General features: G+C 39.7%; 1 protein-coding gene across 1 annotated transcript in view; it reads left to right on the top strand.

Moving 5' to 3' along the window:
• Positions 1 to 19996, top strand: part of CPA6 (carboxypeptidase A6) — a 263494-nt gene that overhangs the window by 192790 nt on the left and 50708 nt on the right. Inside the window, exons 5-6 of the mRNA XM_007448491.1 lie at positions 1121 to 1222; positions 3499 to 3603. Of these exons, the coding sequence (XP_007448553.1) occupies positions 1121 to 1222; positions 3499 to 3603 (207 nt within the window). The remainder of the gene's footprint in view (positions 1 to 1120; positions 1223 to 3498; positions 3604 to 19996) is intronic.

Genomic DNA, 19996 nt, shown 5'->3' with positions numbered 1-19996 from the left:
GTGAGCACAGGAATGCCAGTCATAGAACAAATGAGATCCTGTTATATTCTTAAGAGAATTCTTGGTTCTCTTGATAACTTTCCTTTCAAAATTATTTCTACATATTTCCTGGTTTTAACATACTTTTTAGAAGCTTGAAGTTACCAGCAATGGAAAGGATTTAGATAACGTGACATATTAGATTATGTCAAGTTAGATTAGACATTTAGATAACTTGACATACTTGCTATTAACATGCACTAGAAAAAAAAGTCAAAATTTAAAAATATATTAATATAGATATGTACATATACATACATACATGTAAATGTGTGTGTGTGTGTGTATCCTGCTCATTAGACTAAATAGGGATAGAAAGAAAGGAAAATATGTTTTTTGGGTTTTTTTTTTTAGAACAGACTTTCACATCATGGAAACAGATGGACACTTTTCTGTGACTTCCTTACTCCTTTATTGGGCTTCAAGTCAGAAATGTCACCCATCTTTCTAAGTGCCTTCTTTATCCATCTCAAATATAACTTTCCCTGATGACAGATAAATGTGTGTGAATGGATCAAGGCAAATGTGTCGCTATTACTCAGGAAATTATACAGAGTATGCCCTCCAATGTGTGGCTGGGTAGAATAAACCTTAAATGCAAAAGATAATGCCTTTTTCTTAGCACATTCTGTTCAGTGGCAAATTACAATATAGAGGACTTTAATAAACACTTTGAAATAGTTGGGATGGTTTTCCTGAAGCTGGTTTCTTTCTTTTCCTCTAAATTTTGGGGGCAAATGGAAATAAATTTTGATTTTTCAAAAAGGACCCAGAACACATTGATTAATTTTCTGTAAAACTCTGCCATTAAGATGTTAATGACAAATAGTAGTAGAAGGTATGCTTTAAAAGGAGAACAATATAAAGACATAAAGCAACTATGTATAAAAGCAGAAAATAAAATGTAATTTTAAGTATCCTGAAGAAAATTAAAACTACAAAATTGGTTTTTCATTCAATCTTATACTCCACATATACTTTTTCGAGTTCCTAACCCACTGTTGTCTTTTCGTTCTCTTTTGCTTACTAAAAGCTCCATAATTGTGAGAGTCTGACGTGGTTTTTATTTACTTGCTTTTAGATTCAAAATTGGATGCATCATTTGAATAAAACTCATTCAGGCCTCATTCACATGTTCTCTATTGGAAAATCATATGAGGGAAGATCTCTTTTTGTTTTAAAGGTAAAAATAAGAAATTAGTAACTAAATATTTACTAAACATTCATCATTTTCAGCTTTGACTTATGGGGAAAAGAAATGAAGTGGCATTTCATCGTGTCTCATATTTAACCTCATCTGGTAATTTAAGAAAAAAAATTTCCCTTAGGTTTTTGAGCCATATTTAATTTTTGCCATTGAGTATTCCCAAGAATACTGTTTCTAAAACAGTATTTATGCGCTCCAAAAATAATGACCAACATTATTTGTGAGTTGGTGCTGCTTACAGTGAACCAATGCAAAACTACAGAAATGTGTTAAGAAGGTATACGTCATTCCCAGCCCTTGAGCCTGCGTTCTCTTTCAGCCACTGACCCATCTCTTCTCTGCCAAAGATCTAAAAAGATTTCCCTGCATCACTGTCTCTACTTCCTCAGCAACCATTCAGACCTTGACTCCCTGGCCTTTGCCCTTACGACACCTCTAAACCATCTGCGATGACCCCTGCTGGGTTCTCCGCTCCTCTCAGACCATCCCCTCAGGTCTCCTCCAGTGGCTCCTCCCCCCTTGTTCTTTCCTTACGTGCTGGTGGCCCCAGGATTCTCTCCTCAGCTGTGCCCTCCCTCTCCCCACCCTGCCTGGATGGGCACATCCACCCCATGGTTTCAACAGTCATTCCAGACTTTTCCGTTCAGTGGAGTCTGCTCCCTGGTACTTACTGGACATTCAGAGCTCATTGCCGCCTTGCCATCGTCATCTCGATACTCACCAAAGCACCTCAGACTCAGGATGGCACTGCCGTGCTCCGGTCAGGAAACATGAACCATCCTGAATTCCTCTCCCTTATTCTCACCATTTATTTAAATCTAACAAGAAGAACTGACAATTCCTTCTTCTAACTTTTGGATTCGTCAAAACCTCTTTTCTTGTTCTCACTGCTGTTGCCCTAGCTTGTTTCTGGATCTGTTCTCCCTGGACTATTGCAGTCACAGCAGCCTCAGGACTGAACTTTCCTGTGAGTCCCCATCCTCTACTCTCTCGTCCATCTACACACACACACACCTCCCATGGAATACAGGATGAAGCCTTATCTCTGTTACTTAGCATCCAGGAATTTCATGTGTCTTCTGCCTCTGTGTCCAGCTTCATCTGCCATTCTCTCCTCATACCCCAGAAGCAGTTGCTCAAACACGGTGCGCTCAGATTCTCTTCCAAGCTTGAGATGCCTTCTTCCACTTGTCTGCCGGGCAAGCTTCAAGTCTTGCTCAACTATTGAAGGGCTCCCCTTTTGTGCCACAGGGAAATGAGACATAGCACCCGAGTTGCCAAAGTAACTTACATATATTCACATTATAATGATTAATTGCTCGTGTGTCTGCCCTCCCCTACTACCATATAAATTCCTTGTCTTCTCATCTCTGAATCTCCAAGGCCAAGCACTGTGTCTGACATTAAAAAGGATTTCTTAAAGCATTAGCTGAGTGAATTAATGAATGAATGAAAACTAGATCCCCTATAATGTCAAAAGCCATCAACTGATAACTGGGTTAGAAACCGTGTTATAAATGAAATTGATATAAAAGAATAATAAAGAAAAGTCTGTCACTTGACTCTACAAACCATTTTGTGTTTCCCTTTTGTATTGTAATAAAATTTGACTTTCTCTACATATAAGGCATAGCTATTTCTTTTTTTTTTTTTTTTTTTTTAATGGTACGCGGGCCTCTCCCTGTTGTGGCCTCTCCCATTGCGGAGCACAGGCTCCGGACACGCAGGCTCAGCGGCCATGGCTCACGGGCCCAGCCGCTCTGCGGCATGTGGGATCTTCCCGGACCGGGGCACGAACCCGGGTCCCCTGCATCGGCAGGCGGACTCTCAACCACTGCGCCACCAGGGAAGCCCTATTTCTTAAATAGATATTGCTTGGGAATACGTCTGATTCCTTGCATGGGGAGGGCAGTGGAGAGAAACAGGGCAAGGATGAGGGAGAGGGAGGGAAAAAATTAGCTTCTTACTTAAGTCACATATTATATGAAAATGGAGAAGCAAGCCTATTTAAGCAATTGCATGTTCCTTGAGTATTTTCTACTTTTTTGATTCGTAATTAAGACAATAAATTTATTCTTTCTGCATAAACAAGCCTGGACTTCTGAAATCGATAGGAAATCTGTCTTTTTTATGGGTTACTTAATGAACCCAACTCTAGAGAAGTATTATGCTGAAACCATATTAAATTATGCTGGTCAGTCAATCCAAAAATAAAAGCCTGCATTGGTTACTATGAATACTCTTGTTTTCAGCTGGGCAGAAGATCACGAGCTTACCAAAGAGCTGTCTGGATAGACTGCGGTATTCATGCAAGAGAATGGATTGGTCCTGCCTTTTGTCAGTGGTTTGTAAAAGAAGTAAGTTAAACCCTTTACAGAGTGTCCATTCTCGCTACCCAGTGTTTTTATTCTGCTCAAGGAACAAAACTGGGAATGTGAAGCCAGCGATAGCTGATGGAATGACAGTGACACTGTGATTTTGTGAGTTTCTTCTATGTTTATGAAGGCCTCTCAAAACCCTGGCTCAGTTTATCTTCAGCTCTGCCCTTGGCGTGGGAATTACCAACCCTCATTAAAGAGAAAGAACCTGAGATTCAGAGCGTTTATGAATTCGTGACAAATTAGGAACCAACCATAGTAGCTGATAATAGCAAACGGCTAAAAATCCAATTTATGCTGTTCCAGAACAGTTTCTCATGTGATATTCTCTTGTCTTCTCCGTCAGAATGATTTCATGTATGCTATAGCAATAAAGAGATGAGCAAGTGACTGCATTTTGCCCTCCTGCTATGGATCTGTGATTTAGATACCAAAGACTTTTAGCATCTGTGCATTTAACATTCTCTGTTTCAGTACTTTTCAGTGACTCTAATGGTTGATGACTCATGGGTGATTTCTCATTTTCTGAAGGCTTCATTTAAGTCATAAGCCCTCTAAGGCTAGTGTATTGAGTGGGTTCTTATCCCAAGAGTGGGCCAACCTCATGGATGAACATCTTAATATGTTCTGATATTTTTCTACTGTCAAGAATGCAATGACTTTCATGGTTTTTTATAACCTTTACTTCTTAGTTTTTTGTTTTTTTTTTTTTTGCGGTACATGGGCCTCTCACTGCTGTGGCCTCTCCCGTTGCGGAGCACAGGCTCCGGATGCACAGGCTCAGCGGCCATGGCTCACGGGCCCAGCCGCTCCACGGCATGTGGGATCTTCCCGGACCGGGGCACAAAACCGTGTCCCCTGCATTGGCAGGCGGACTCTCAACCACTGCGCCACCTGGGAAGCCCACTTCTTAGTATTTTTTTTGACTCCTAAAAAAAGCCAACGACTACTACTGGTAATAATAATGAAGAAGTCTAAGGGAAGGAAGGTTCTTAGCCAGAAAAACACCCTACAAATTACTCATAGAAAACCATTAAGGATACAAAAGATATTTAAATATTTCAGTTATATTTCACTATGCTTTATGGGAAAATTATGCGACCTAGTAAGGTTTATGATTTTGAAGGCTCTCCTAGTCTTAGAAAATATGCCCCACAAATGTCAATACTGGGGGGCTTCCCTGGTGGCGCAGTGGTTGAGAGTCCGCCTGCCAATGCAGGGGACACGGGATCAAGCCCTGGTCTGGGAAGATCCCACATGCCACGGAGCAACTAAGCCCGTGCGCCACAGCTACTGAGCCTGCACTCCAGAGCCTGCGAACCACAACTACTGAGCCTGTGAGCCACAACTACTGAAGTCCTCGCACCTAGAGCCCGTGCTCCACGAGAAGCCACCGCAATGAGAAGCCCGTGCACCACAACAAAGAGTAGCCCCCGCTCTCCGCAACTAGAGAAAGCCCACGTGCAGCAACAAAGACCCAATGCAGCCAAAAACAAATAAATATATTTTTTAAAAAGTCAATACTGTATTAATTTGTAAAATCTGTCTCTCTACCACAACCAAACTCACAAAAGTATTCTTAATTTTATAATGTAATGATAAAATTTTCAAACTATTCCCACTCAGCGTATTGAGCAATTCATATTCTCTTAAAATACCATTTCATCCTGGTAGGATAAATGCAAAAGCTAACAAATTGTTAACTCTACCACCTTGCATTAAATATCCATTGTATACATACAACATATTGTCTGCTGTCTTGAGTTTCAAAAGGAAAAGGGGCAAAATGGTTAAGAACAGAACATCTATTATTTATAGACTATGGTCCAGTGTATTATTGTAGAACATAAGAATGTATCTCCCAAACACTTTACCTCACCCCCACATGTGCAACTTATTTATAACACCTAAACTTCCTTTATTTGTTCATGTGGTAATTGTCTGTCTCTTCCTATACTAATGCCAATGGCAGAAACTCTATTTAACTTGTTCATGTGGTAATTGTCTGTCTCTTCCTATACTAATGCCAATGGCAGAAACTCTATTTATCTTGTTCATTGCCAAATCCCCAGTACCTAGAACACTTGGCACTTAATAGTGCTTCAGTTATTTGTGAATGAATGGGAGTGTGAGAATCCAGTGGTTATGATATGGAAAGATTTCTGGGAGATGACTTACAATTCATCTCCTAAGTATATGGTACCACCTGGACTTTTGCAGTGCACAATCTGTACAGCCATACACGGCAGCCCTAGAACCCAAGCTAAATTTCCAAGGAAGGGGAGGACACAGTGTAACCACAGAAAAAGGAACAGACATGTATGGTGACTATCAGTTGAGGGTAGCTCATTCTGGAGCAAGAGCAAGAAGCATCAATTAAGATTAGGCTCCAGGGGCTTCCCTAGTGGCGCAGTGGTTAAGAATCCACCTGCCAAGGCAGGGGACATGGGTTCGAGTGCTGGTTCAGGAAGATCCCACATGCCACGGAGCAACTAAGCCCACATGCCACAACTACTGAGCCCACGTGCCACAACTACTGAGCCTGCATGCCACAACTACTGAAGCCCGTGCACCTAGAGCCCGTGCTCTGCAACAAGAGAAGCCACCGCAATGAGAAGCCCATGCACCACAACGAAGAGTAGCCCCTGCTCACTGCAACTAGAGAAAGCCCGCGCACAGCAATGAAGACCCAATGCAGCCAAAAATTTTAAAATTTTTCTTTAAAAATTAAAAAAAATTTTTAAAAGAATAGGCTCCATTTCACCAAAGATGCGTAAGGAAAGGTTTCTCCTCCCTCCTGCACCAAGCCAGCTTCAAGCACACAGATGAGTCTATTTCTGGGCCTCTGCTACCCTTTCCATACCTCTCTTACTCTCGCTATTTATGGCTGTCACTTACCCCTCCATTTAATCAGGAATATTTCCCATCTGAGTCAGGGCAGCAACAGAAGTGGAAAAAAAGGAGGCCTACGGGTCACTGGTCCCAGTGTCCTTGTGGAAGCAATGGGGCTGCCACATGATAGCAATGACTGATGATAGCATCACAGGCTTGTAAGAAACGTTCTCATCTTGGCTTGAAGCCCCTGTTCCCATAGAATGGCGGTGTTGGGGCCAGAGGGAATGGGGACTTCAAAGATTTTAAGTAACCTTAAGCCTGCCCAGCATTGAAGCATCATATCTTATACACTAAGTCCCTGGTTAAATCCTCAGTCTCCCACAGATGGCAGGGGGTGTCTGGTCCAAGAGGGGCTCCAGGCAGTGTCCCTTCCAGAGGTCACCTCCCCTCCACCACCGAAATCCCAAGACAGGCTCCCAGGCTCTCATACTCCTCTAATTTCCATGGCACCTCTGGGGGCACCAGGGAATCTCAAGGCTCTTTCACCCAGGAGACCCTAAGAGGCTATGTCAAGCCCTCTCTTGGCTGACACACACCACACTGCTGATTGTCTCCTCCTGCATTTGCCCCTCGTTGGCACATGAGACCTCTCAGAAAGACACGTGGTGAACAAGGACCCAGGTTCCCTTTTCTTACATGTTTTACTCCAATCTGGCAGTGGTTTTTACCATCTCTTGATTTCCCTGGAATTTCAACCCCCAAAGAAGGGGATGGTGTCAGAAGCCAAACTTTTGGCTTCTTTCCTTTGCTTTCTCTCTTTCTTGGTGTTTTCCCCCAAATTCAACAGCTTAAAACAACAAACATCTATTACTTGATAGTTTCTGTGGGTCAGCAATCTAGGCACAACTTAGCTGGGTGCCTCTGGCTAAGGGTCTCTCACAAGGCACAGTTAAGGTGTCAGCTGGAGCTTTGGCCATCTCAAGGCTTGTATGGGGGATCTGTTTCTGAGCTCACTCATGTGGCTGCTGGCAACCTCAGGTCCCCCAGGACTGTGAGCCAGAGACATCAGTTCCTTGCCACGTGGGCATTGCCATAGGACAGCTCACAGCCCAGCACCCGGCTGCCGTCAGAGCAGATGAGAGGGAGAGAGCATGAACAGGCCCAAGATGGAAACCACAGTCTCTTTGTAACCTAATTTCAGAAGTGACATCCCCCCATCACTTTTGCCATATTCTATCCATTAGAAGTGAGTCACTAGGTCCAGACTGTATTCAAGGGGAGGGCATTACACAAGAGCATGAATGCTAAGAAGTGGGAGTCACTGGGGAGGCTGCCAACCATACCTTGGTGGGACTTTCCCCACAGCCACCACTATAATGTTTGCATCCTCACTCAAATGTGAACTGGAAGAAAACTCATCGAGTCCTAAATCCTGATAGAACAGCAGATTGCACAGAGGTTACATGCACACATTTAGTAGTCAGACAGCCCTGGGTTGGAATGCCAGCTCTGCCATTTACTAGCTGTATGACCTTGGTGGGCAAGTCGTTTAACCTCTCTGAACTTCAGTATTAATAATATGTGACACACTGGTTTATTGGGAGGATTAAATTATATAATTCTTGTAAAGGACTTAACAGAGTGCTTGGCATATAATAAGCAGTTAATAAAATCAACTCAGTAGTGGTAGTAGTATCAGCAAGTTCGTATTTTAAAATAACCAAAGAGAATCATTACAAAGAAGTCAACAAGGATATGAAAGAACTCAACAACACTATCAACCAACAGGATCTAAGTCACATTTATGGATCACCCAACCCAACAACAGCAGAATACACATTCTTTTCAAGTGCCTACGGAACATATACCAAGATATACCATAACATGGACCAAAATACAAACCTCAACAAATTTAAAGGAAATGAAATCAGACAGACTGTGTTTTCTGACCACAATGAAATCAAACTAGAAATTGATGGCAGAAAGATAACAGGAAAACCTCCAAACACTTGGAAATTAAGATGCTTCTGAATTATCCATGGGTCAAAGATAAAATCTCAAGGGAAATTTTAAAAATATATTGAACTGAATGAAAACGAAAATACAACATATCAAAATTTGTGGGACACAGCTAAAACAATGCTAAGAGGGAAATTTATAGCACTAAATGCATACATTAGAAAAGAGGGAAATTCTCAAAACATAATCAAAGCTCTCATCTCAAGAACCTAGAAAAAGAATAGAAAACAAAGCCAAAGCAAGCAGAAGGAAGTAATATGGATAAGAGCAAAACTCAATGAAATTGAAAACAGAAAATCATTAGAGAAAATCAGTGAAACAAGGAGCTGGTACTTGAAAAGATCAATGAAATTAACAAAGTTCTAGCAAGAGAGACAAAGAAAAAAGAAGATACAAATTACCAATGTTAGGAGTGAAAGAGATGTCACTACAAACCCTGCAGATATCAAAAGGACAATAAGAGAATACTATGTATGACACTACACATATAAATTTGATGGTGTAGGCAAAATGTACCAGTAAATTGAAAAACACAAACTATTACAACCCATCCATTATGAAATAATTTGAACATGCCTATTACCATTAAGGACACTGAATTCATAATTTTAAAATTCAAAAAGAGGAAGGAAAGAAATCTCCAGACCCAGATGGTTTTACTGAAGAATTCTACCAAATGTTTAAAGAAGAATTGAGACCAATTCTACACAATCTCAGACATTAGAAGAGGAGAGAATATTTTCAATTCATTTATAAAGCTAGTATTACCCTAATACAAAAATCAGACAAAAACAGTAGGAAACAAAACTAGAAAATAGATTCAGAGATCCTTAATGGAATACTAGCAAATAGAATTTAGTAATCTAAAAAATAATTCTACACCATGACCAAGTGGGGTTTATTGCAAGCATCCAAGCCTGTTTTAATATTTGAAATTCAACCAACGTCATCTACCATATTAACAAACTGAAGAACAGATAATTCTACATAATCTTATCAATTGATACAGAAAAAGACCTTGACAAAATTCGACATTCGTGATAAAAACTCCCAGAAAAACAGGAATAGAGGGGAACTTCCTCAATTTTATAAAGAACATCTATGAAAATCCTACAGCAAACATTACACCTAATGGTAAATGACCAAATGCTTCCTCCTAAGATCAGGAACAAGGTAAGGATGTCCACTCTCACCACTCTTAATTAGCATAGTGCTCAAAGTTCTAGTCCATAGAAGAAGAGGAAATAAAAGACATACAGATTGGAAAGGAATAAATAAAATTTTCCTATTTGTCAATGACATGATTGTCTACACAGAAAATCCCAAGGCCTCTACAGGGAAATAGAACTAGTAAGTGAGTTCAGCAAGATCACAGGACAGAAAATAAACATAGAAAAGTCAACTGTATTTCTATATACTAGCAATGAACATGTGGATGCTGAAATTAAAAATATAATACCATTTATAATTACTTGTAAAATGAAATAGGAGTAAATCTAACAAAACAAGTATAGGACTTATATGCTGAAAACTACAAAACACTGATCAAAAAAAATCAAGCAAAATCTAAATATACAGAGAGACATACCATATTCATGGATTGGAAGACTCAATGCAGAAAAATGTCAATTCTCCCCAAATTGATATATGTTTAACATAATTCCTATAAAAATTCCAGCAAGACTTTTTGTAGATATAGGTAAAATTATTCTAAAATTTATATGGAAAGGCAAAGGAACTAGAAGAGCTAAAACTATTTTGTAAAAGAATCATTCTACCCAACTTCAAGACGTATTATATCACTGGTCATCAAAAGTATGTGGTACTGGTGAAGGGATAGAGACAAATGGAACAGAAGACCCAGAAATAGACCTACACAAATATGCCCAAGTGATTTTTGCCAAAGGTGCAAAAGCAATTCAATGAAGGAAAGACATACTTTTCAACAAATGGTGCTGGAGCAAGTGGACTTCCATAGGCAAATAAATGAATTTCAACCCAAGTCTCATTGCTTATACAAAAATTAACTCAAAATGGATCACGGACTTAAATGTAAAATGTAAAATTGTAAAACTTTTAGAATAGGAAAAAATCTTCAGTATCTAAAGCTAGGCAAAAAGTCCTTAGACTTGACACAAAAAGCATGCTCCATAAAAGGAAAAGTTGATAAATTGGACATTATCAAACATAATAAAATAAAAATTTTAAACTTTGCTGTGTGAAAGGCCCTGTTAAGAAGAAGAAAAAGACAGGCTACAAACTTTGCCAGATATCTGAGAAAGGATTCATATTTGGATATATAAACTCAAAACTTAACAATAAAAAGGCAAGCAATCCAATTAGAAAATGGGCAAAAGACATAAAGAGACATTTCACCAAAAAGAGTATACAGATGGCGGAAAAAAAAAAAGCACACTAAAAGATGCCATTTGGGCAATTCAAATTCAAACCACAATGAGCTATCACTAGACACCTGTCAGAATGGCTAAAATCTCTCTCTCCCTCTCTCTCTCTCTCTCTCTCTCTCACACACAACACACACACACACACACAGAGAGAGAGTCCCATCCCGCATCCATTATCCAGTCAACCCCAGACTACCCCCTCCTGGTTTTCTCTCTCTCTCTCTCTCTCTCTCTCACACACACACACACACACACACACACACACACACACACACACACACACACACGGGAAAGGGGGAGAGACTGTCTCACCAGCCAATGCTGGGGAGGATGGGGAAAAACTGGATTGCTCACACACTGCTGGTGGGAATATAAAACAATGGAGATACTGCTGAAAACAATTAACGGTTTCTTTTAAAAGAAGACATGCCACTATCATATAACCCAATAATTGCACTCTCAGCATTTATCCCAGAGAAATTAAAACTTATGTTTGCTCAAAAATCTGTACACGAATGTTTATAGCAGCTTTATCTATAACAACCAAAAACTGGAAACAATCCAGATATCCTTCAATGGGCAAATGGTTAAACTACATGCATACCATGGAAAACTACTCAGCAAAAAAAAAAAAAAGGAACGAACTATGGAAACACACAACAATGTGAATGAATCTCCAGAGAATTATACAATGAAAAACCAATCCCAAACAGATACTGTATGATTTCATTTATATAATATTCTTGAGGTGATAAAATTACAGTTGACTCTTAAACAACATAGGTTTGAACTGCAGGGATCTACTTATACACAGACTTTTCTCAATAAATACGTACTACAGTACTACATGATGCTCGGTTGGTTGAATCCCGGGATGTGAAACAGTAGCTACGGAGGGCCAACTGTAAAGTTATACGTGGATTTCCAACTGCTTTGGAACGGTCAGCAGCCCAACCCGCACATTGTTCAAGGGTCAACTGTATAGAAATGGAGAACAGATTAGTGGTTGCTGGGGGTTAAGGAATGTGGATGTGGCTATAAAAGGGCATCATGAGGGGTCTTTGCAGTGATGGAGAGTTTCTGTATCTTGACTGCATCAATTCCAGTACCCTGATCGTTACATTATACTATACTTTTGTAAAATATTACCATTGGGGGAAAGTGGGTCAAGGGTACAAGGGATTTCTCCGTATTAATTCTTATAATTACAAGCAAATCTACATTTATCTCAACATTTAAACCGTATTGTAAGAAGAATAACCAGGTATCCATACTCCTGGGTTTCATTCTCTTTGGAACCAGGTGCTATTTTCTGCCTAGAGCATCAAAAGAAATTTCATCCCTGCTCTCTCCTCTCTGCTGTGTATAATCCTTATCAACTGACCCCGACTCACTCACTGCACCATGGAAACCAGAAGCATCAGCCTGTGGCTCTGGCTCTGTATGTCCCTCTCTTCTTCAACCAGCTTGACTCTCCCATGCCAGGCCCTGGGATGCTCCCCACTCCAGTTGAGAGGATGAGTCCATGAGTGTCTTGGGCACACAAAGCTCAGAAGACAGTGACACAGAGCAAACTACCTGGCTTAACTGACTGGTGAGATGGACTTGATTATTTTGTTATTTTGAAAATTGCTCAAATGAATTCATTATCTCAACATGTGATAGTTGTATTCATCAACTCAGCATGTAACTACTGGCTGGTAGACATTTTTAAAACGCAAAATACACAACCCGATTGTGGGCTTCTATCTTTTAAACTGAAAATCATTTAATTATGTTGAAAAATATAGAGCCGTCACTTTCGATTTCAATACTTGCCACCTCTTTTTTTCCCTAGTATTCATTTTACAAATTTTTCTATCTTGTAAGCAAAATAAAGGAAACCAATGGAGGTGTGCCTGGATTGCAAAATCCTTCTCTTGTTCAATGCTTCTTTAGAGCAAGTTAGCAGACCATCGTTAATGTTACATTTATAGTATGGTGGGGGGTTTGGGGGAGGGGGACGTAGCGGGGAGCAGCTTGGTAGACTTACTATCAAAACGTGTACTGGAGATGCCCTTTCACCATGAAACCAAAAGGCGCTTTAAGAAACACTACCTTTTGGTAATAAAGTTTTCTTAAATTTGTCATGGGCCAAGAGGGATGATATAGACGCTAAATTAATTCATCAAAGAAAGAAAACTAGAATAAATAAGGAGAAGGAAACAGGTTAATATACAGAACTTGGAGGTTATCTTTCTGCAAAAGTGAACAGATATTATTTGCAGAAGAGTAAGAGACTTAAATATGAGGGCAAACAGAGGGGAGGGAACAAAGAAAATAGAGCAGATAGAGACTTAAGGAACACTCACAAAAGTCATGGACTTAAAAATTAAATTACAAAGCAAAGGAAACTACCAAGTTAAAAATAGGGTTAAAAACAGATTAGCAGTTCCTCAACAAGTTAAACATAGAGTTACCCAGGCAACCCCAAAATTCCACTCCTGTGTATATAAGTAAGAGAGATGAAAACATATATCTACACAGAAATGTGTACATGAATGTTTATAGCAGCATTTTTCATAATAGCCAAAACGTAGAAGCAACTCAGATGTCCATCAACTGATGGATAAACAAAATGCAGCATATCCATACAATGGGATATTATTCAGCCATAAGGAAGTACAATACAAGCTTCAACAGGGATGAACCTTGAAAAACATGTTAAGTGAGATATGCCAGACACGAAAGACCACATAATGTATCTTTCCATTTATATGAAATGTCCAGAATAGGCAAATTTACAGAAACAGGAGGTAGATTAGTGGTTGCCAGAGGGTGAGGGGAGAGGGGAATTGGGAGTGGCTCTAACAGGTACCATGTTTCTTTTTGAGGTGATGGAAAAGTTCTAGAATTAGATAGTGATGACCACTGCTCAACATTAGGAATATACTAAAAAAAACCACTGAACTGTATACTTTTTTAAAAATATAAATCTATTTATTTATTTTTGGTTGCACTGGGTCTTCATTGCTGCGCATGGGCTTTCTCTAGTTGCGGAGAGCAGGGGCTTCTCTTCATTGCAGTGCACAGGCTTCTCATTGTGGTGGCTTCTCTTGTTGCAGAGCACAATCTCTAGGCGCGTGGGCTTCAGTAGTTGTGGCACTCGGATTTAGTTGCTCTGTGGCATGTGGGATCTTCCCGGGGACCAGGGCTCGAACCCACATCCCCTGCATTGGCAGGTGGATTCTTAACCACTGCGCTACCAGGGAAGCCCTGAAATGTATACTTTTAAATGAATTACATCGCAATTTTAAAAAGGAAGAAAGTGTTGATACGTGCTACAATGTTGATAAACCTTGAAAGCACTGTGCTAACTGAAAGAAGCTGGTCCCCAAAGACCATATATTACACAGTCCCACTTGCATGCAATGTGCAGAGCAGGCTGATTTACAGAAAGTAGACTAGTGGCTGCCTATGGCTGGAGGAAATCAGGGGTCAGGGAGTTGATACCTGAAGGATAAGAAATGTCTTTCTAGGTTGATGAACATATCCTAAACTTATATAGTGGTCATGGTTGCATAACTCTGTGAATATACTAAAAGCCACTGAATGGTACACTTTAAAAAGATGAACTATAGAATGTGTGAGTTATATCCCAATAAAGCTGTTATTTTTTTTTTAATTAATGTTACCTAGGGTTCCCCTAGAAAGCATTTACATTCATCAGTCCAACAATTTCTTGTTGGTCACTACATTTTCAGCCCTCAGCATTCTGAGGGTCAGCAGAAGTATAAGTCACGGTCCCAGCGCTCAAGGAGTCTGTATGTTATTTGAGAATATTTACGTGCAGGAAACAATAGTAAACAACATAAAACAGTGTACCTTTGGGGATTAAATTATACTGACTATAGTAGCTGAAGGAATTCAAGAATCGGAGAAATCCATGAGACTTTGGAAGAAGACAAGGTTTGGGAAAAATCTGTGGGGAAGTGAGTCTCATTAGGCCTTGACTGAGGAGTGGGAATTTGATCAGCGAGATATAATAGTGTTCTAAAAAAGACAAAACACTAATGTTGAGAACATGGTGTAGATTAGTGAGACCAAAGGCTATAGTCTGTGTGAGTAGATTCTAACGCAATATGAGACTGAAAAATTATAGCTAGCCTCGGAAGCCAACAGTTTGGTCCAATAAAGAAAAATGAGAAAATACTGATATGTAGTGAAAAGCACGCATCATTGTCAGTTTAAAAATGAAAGGCAGTGATATATGGATGATAGAAAGGAGGAGCCCAGAGTGAGGGCAAGAAACTAGAAGTGTTTAGGGCAAGAATCTACACGTGGACAGGAAGAGTAGATGTAGGAATGGAAAGTAAAGAAAGGGTGTATATAGTTCAAATGAAAAAAATCATTCATTCATTCAACCAAAGGCTTATTGAGCAATACTTCTTTATGTGAAGGCAGCTTGCTAAGTTCTGTAATGGTACAAGTACTGTAATTACAAGACATTAACTCTCTTCTCAATTCATTTACTACAATTCTACTGGGAGATAAGACACAAACACAGAAGGCAACACCAATAAAGGAAGTCTTTAGGAATTGATGACTGGCTTGATATGGGGACAAAAGTGCAGGATGGGTCAAAGATGCCCGAGAGAGCAATGGTGTCATTGAAGTTGTGGGAGTATCGGTTGAAATGTTGGCAGTACCACCAGTCTGAAGGGAAGAACCCAACACCACTACATTAAGCAGGTTAAATGATGACTTTAATCAACAAGTAATTACTAAGTGCCTACCACGCAATAGGCCAGGCACTGTGGATATTGCGGAAAGAGACACAGGACCATCAAAAAATAAATAAATTAAAAAAAATAACTGCTCTCATGCACCTTGATTCTCAAGGACCAAAAGAATCAAATACTCTCTGATGAGAAGTTAAAGAGACTCAGTAAGCAGCCAAATGACCGAATACCTGATTCACAGGCTTAATTTGGGCAACAGACATCCAAGAATAAATTCCAGTGATTTTGCCAACCGTATCGGAATTGTTTTCAAATACTTTTCTTGGCTGTATTACTTAATCCGATAAGAGACAGGAAAGGGGTAGAAGACTGCAAGAGTTCACCACTGCACTTCTGGCACAAGTTCGGGGGTTTTTTTTTTTTCATATAAGCTTGAAATTTTTTAAAATTAATTTATTTGTGGCTGCATTGGGTCTTTGTTGCCACGCACGGACTTTCTCCAGTTGCGGCGAGCGGGGTCTACTCTTCGTTGTGGTGCGCGGGCTTTGCATTGCGATGGCTTCTCTTTGTTGCAGAGCACGGGCTCTAGGTGCGCAGGCTTCAGTGGTTGTGGCACGTGGGCTAAGTAGTTGTGGCTTGCGGGCTCTAGAGCGCAGGCTCAGTAGTTGTGGCACACGGGCTTCACTGCTCCACGGCACGTGGGATCTTCCTGGACCAGGGCTCGAACTCATGTCCCCTGCATTGACCGGCGGATTCTTAACCACTGCGCCACCAGGGAAGTCCAGGGGGGAGTCATATTGATAGTGGGGTAGGCAAGCAATTTTCAACAGCAGCCCATTTTTAACATCTTTTTATTTTTCATTGTTTTATTTTTTTAATTGTGGAAAGGCCACTTAATTCTTTGTTGCCAATGCTGATGGAATGGCATTTGCTTCGTTTCTCAGAATCATCACCAACTGAATGAGGTAATTTGGGCTTTGTTCACTTTTGAGAGTTTTAAAATGTCAATCTCCAGGGTTGAGTATGTCAAGCCATGGCTGGTGCTAGCTGGCCCAGAATTATGTATAGCACTTAATTTTTGCCTCAAATAATTCTACATTGCTGGGACAAATTTGACCAGAGTCTTTATTCATAGAATATTTAGAAAGTAAGTCTGGGAAATATTCATTTGATTTCCAAGTGAGGAAGACATTTCCAAGCATAAAAGCAAAGAAAGGAGGAAGGCATAGAAGAAATGATTGGTAGCCCTGACTTTATAAAATATATTAATGGAGCATTTAAAGATACGGGAAACTGCCTGTGACATGCTGCTATGTCAATAAAATAAAAATTTAAAAAACCAGCACGGACACACAGTAAAGGAAACCATAAACAAAATGAAAAAAGACAACCCAAACAATGGGAGAAAATATTTGCAAACGAAGTAACCAACAAGGGTTGAATCTCCAAAATACATAAACAGCTCATGTAGCTCAGTGTCAAAAAAAAAAACAACCCAATCAAAAAATGGGCAGAAGATCTAAATAGACATTTCTCCAAAGAAGATATACAGATGGCCAAGAAGCACGTGAAAAGATGCTCAACATCACTAATTAACAGAGAAGTGCAAGTCAAAACTACAAAGAGGTATCACCTCACACGGGTCAGAATAGCCATCATCAAAAAAATCTACAAACAATAAATGCTGGAGAGGGTGTGGAGAAAAGGGAATCCTCCTACATAGTTAGTGGGAAAGTAAATTGGTACAGCCACTATGGAGAACAGTATTGAGGTTCCTTAAAAAACTAAAAATAGAACTACCATATGATCCAGCAATCCAACTCCTGGGCGTATACCCAGAAAAAACCATAATTCAAAAAGATACATGTACCCAAGTGTTCACTGCAGCACTATTTACAATAGCCAGGACATGGAAGCAACCTAAATATCTATCAACAGAGGAATGGATAAAGAAGATGTGGTACATACATACAATGAACTATTACTCAGCCATAAAAAGGAACGAAACTGGATCATCTGTAGAGATGTGGATGGACCTAGAGACTGTCATACAGAGTGAAGTAAGTCAGAAAGAGAAAAACAAATATTGTATATGAATGCATATATGTGGAATCTAGAAAAATGGTATAGATAAACTTATTTGCAAAGCAGAAACAGAGACACAGACGTTGAGAACAAATGTATGGATACCAAAGAGGGCAGAGGGGTGGGATGGATTGGGAGATTGGGATTGACATATATACACTACTATGTATAAAATAGATAACTAGTAAGAACCTACTGTATAGCACAGGGAACTCTACTCAGTACTCTCTTAATGACCTATATGAGAACAGAATCTAAAAAAAGAGTGGATATATGTATATGTATAACTGATTCACCTTGCTGTACAGCAGAAACACAACATTTTAAACTATACTCCAATAAAAATTAATTAAAATAAAAATGTTTTTAATTTTTTAAATTTATTACAACCTGAAAAAAACAAAAAACCTAGCATGGACATTATAATTTCCGTGTTGTAAAATCTATAGCTGAGATACATATACATGAGAAATATACTAAATGCTAAAAGAATTATGGGTGATTTTTTTTCTTCTCTATGTTTTTTTGAATTTTCCATATTTTCTATATTAAACAGAACCCAAAATGATGTTTTAAACAAATTTAACCCAGCCAAAACTGAACAGTTTCATTCTCAAACTAAACTCATTTATGCTTGAGGCATATATTCCTACAGGTATTTTAAAATCATTGGATGAATTCTATTTAAGTCAGTGGCAGACCAAAGACAAAGCAAGTGTTTGTGAGAAGATGATCCATGGGAAAACTGGGACAAGAATGCTCTGAAATGGAAAGTTCTTCCAGACTTTGAAGAAGCATAATATACAGGTGGATCTAATTTGGTCCTGTTACAGAAAGGTAGCAGCACAAAAAAAGAAAGAAAAGAAAGAAGAAAAAGCAAAGGAAAACTTCCTTAATTCCCAGGTGAACCATGGTATTCCTCTGCTGCTACGTGATGTGAAACCTCACCCTTCCAGGCCCGGCCTGATTACACTGGAAAACCACCTCCGTTTACATGTTCCCAAGCATCTACACTCGGCACTAAGGATGGCTAATCCTGGTGCCAAAACCTGGCATGCGATTCAGGTGTACTATGTAGATATTTCAAATAACCAAAAACAGGAAGAGGAGACTTTCAGGAAAGGGAGTTATTTTCTAAGAACCAGCTGATGATTCTGAGCAGGGTAAACAGTAATATTTGGGGACTATGGGAGATTGTGTGTATAGGACAGAGCTCTAAGGAAGACTTGAAGCAGTGATTGTGGGAGACGTCCTGCAACTGGGAAAGCTTTCCAGAATGGGAAGGCTCTTTCTCCCAGAATCCAAGAGCTTCCCCAAAACCACTCCTTTTACATCATCACCTTTTTTAGTCTCATTATGTCTTGCTGAAAATTAAAGGTAAAAACATAATATAAACCCTCAAATGTAGGTGTGAAACTCAGAGTTTTGGTTAAGAAATGTATTACTAAAAATAAAATAAGCTTTTTAAAGAAGAGAACTTAAGTTGTATGTATAAAATGTGCCAAAAGCCAGGGAATAAATAATTGAGAGGGTAATTAAGGCCAGATCAAACATCTAGTGAGTTCACCTGAGTAAGCAAATAAGTCTTTGTTTTTAATGGCATAATAAAAAAATAGTTCATCATATAAAAACGACCTGCATTTTTTAAAATTCTCTGACTTTGTTCACTACCATCCCAGTAACTGCAATATTTTGATTTGTTTTCTGCCAGCCCTTTAGTGCCTTTAACTCCTTATATTCTCCCATCCTTCTCACCCTCCCCAATCTTCTCTTTAATCCTCTGCACCCTCCAACCGAGCTCTTTCTCCCTTTTTATTCAATTTATAATGTCTTATACATAGCAGGGTCTATATTAATGTTTGTTCACTTTAACTGAATTGAAAGCCATTGCACTCCACAATTCAATATTTGAGAATGTTCTGGGCATTGTTTATACAGGCACTGTTTATACAGGCAGTCTTCACTTTTCCTGCACACAAGTGCAGGACTGTCTCAATAAAAGTGACCATGCAACCTGAAGCCATAACAGTCTATCTTGATAATCAATGGGGAAAATTATGTTTGTTCCATGACCTTTACGTATTTTTGTCAAAAGATTAAAAACTCTCTAGGGGCTTCCCTGGTGGCACAGTGGTTGAGAGTCCGCCTGCCGATGCAGGGGACACGGGTTCGTGCCCCGGTCTGGGAAGATCCCACATGCCGCAGAGCAGCTAGGCCCGTGAGCCATGGCCGCTGAGCCTGCGTGTCCGGAGCCTGTGCTCCGCCACGGGAGAGGCCACAACAGTGAGAGGACCGCGTAAGGCAAAA

Source organism: Lipotes vexillifer, unplaced genomic scaffold (assembly GCF_000442215.2).
Source record: "Lipotes vexillifer unplaced genomic scaffold, Lipotes_vexillifer_v1.1 scaffold815, whole genome shotgun sequence".
Taxonomy (NCBI): Eukaryota; Metazoa; Chordata; class Mammalia; order Artiodactyla; family Lipotidae; genus Lipotes; species Lipotes vexillifer.
This window is presented reverse-complemented; position numbering and strand designations above follow the sequence as displayed.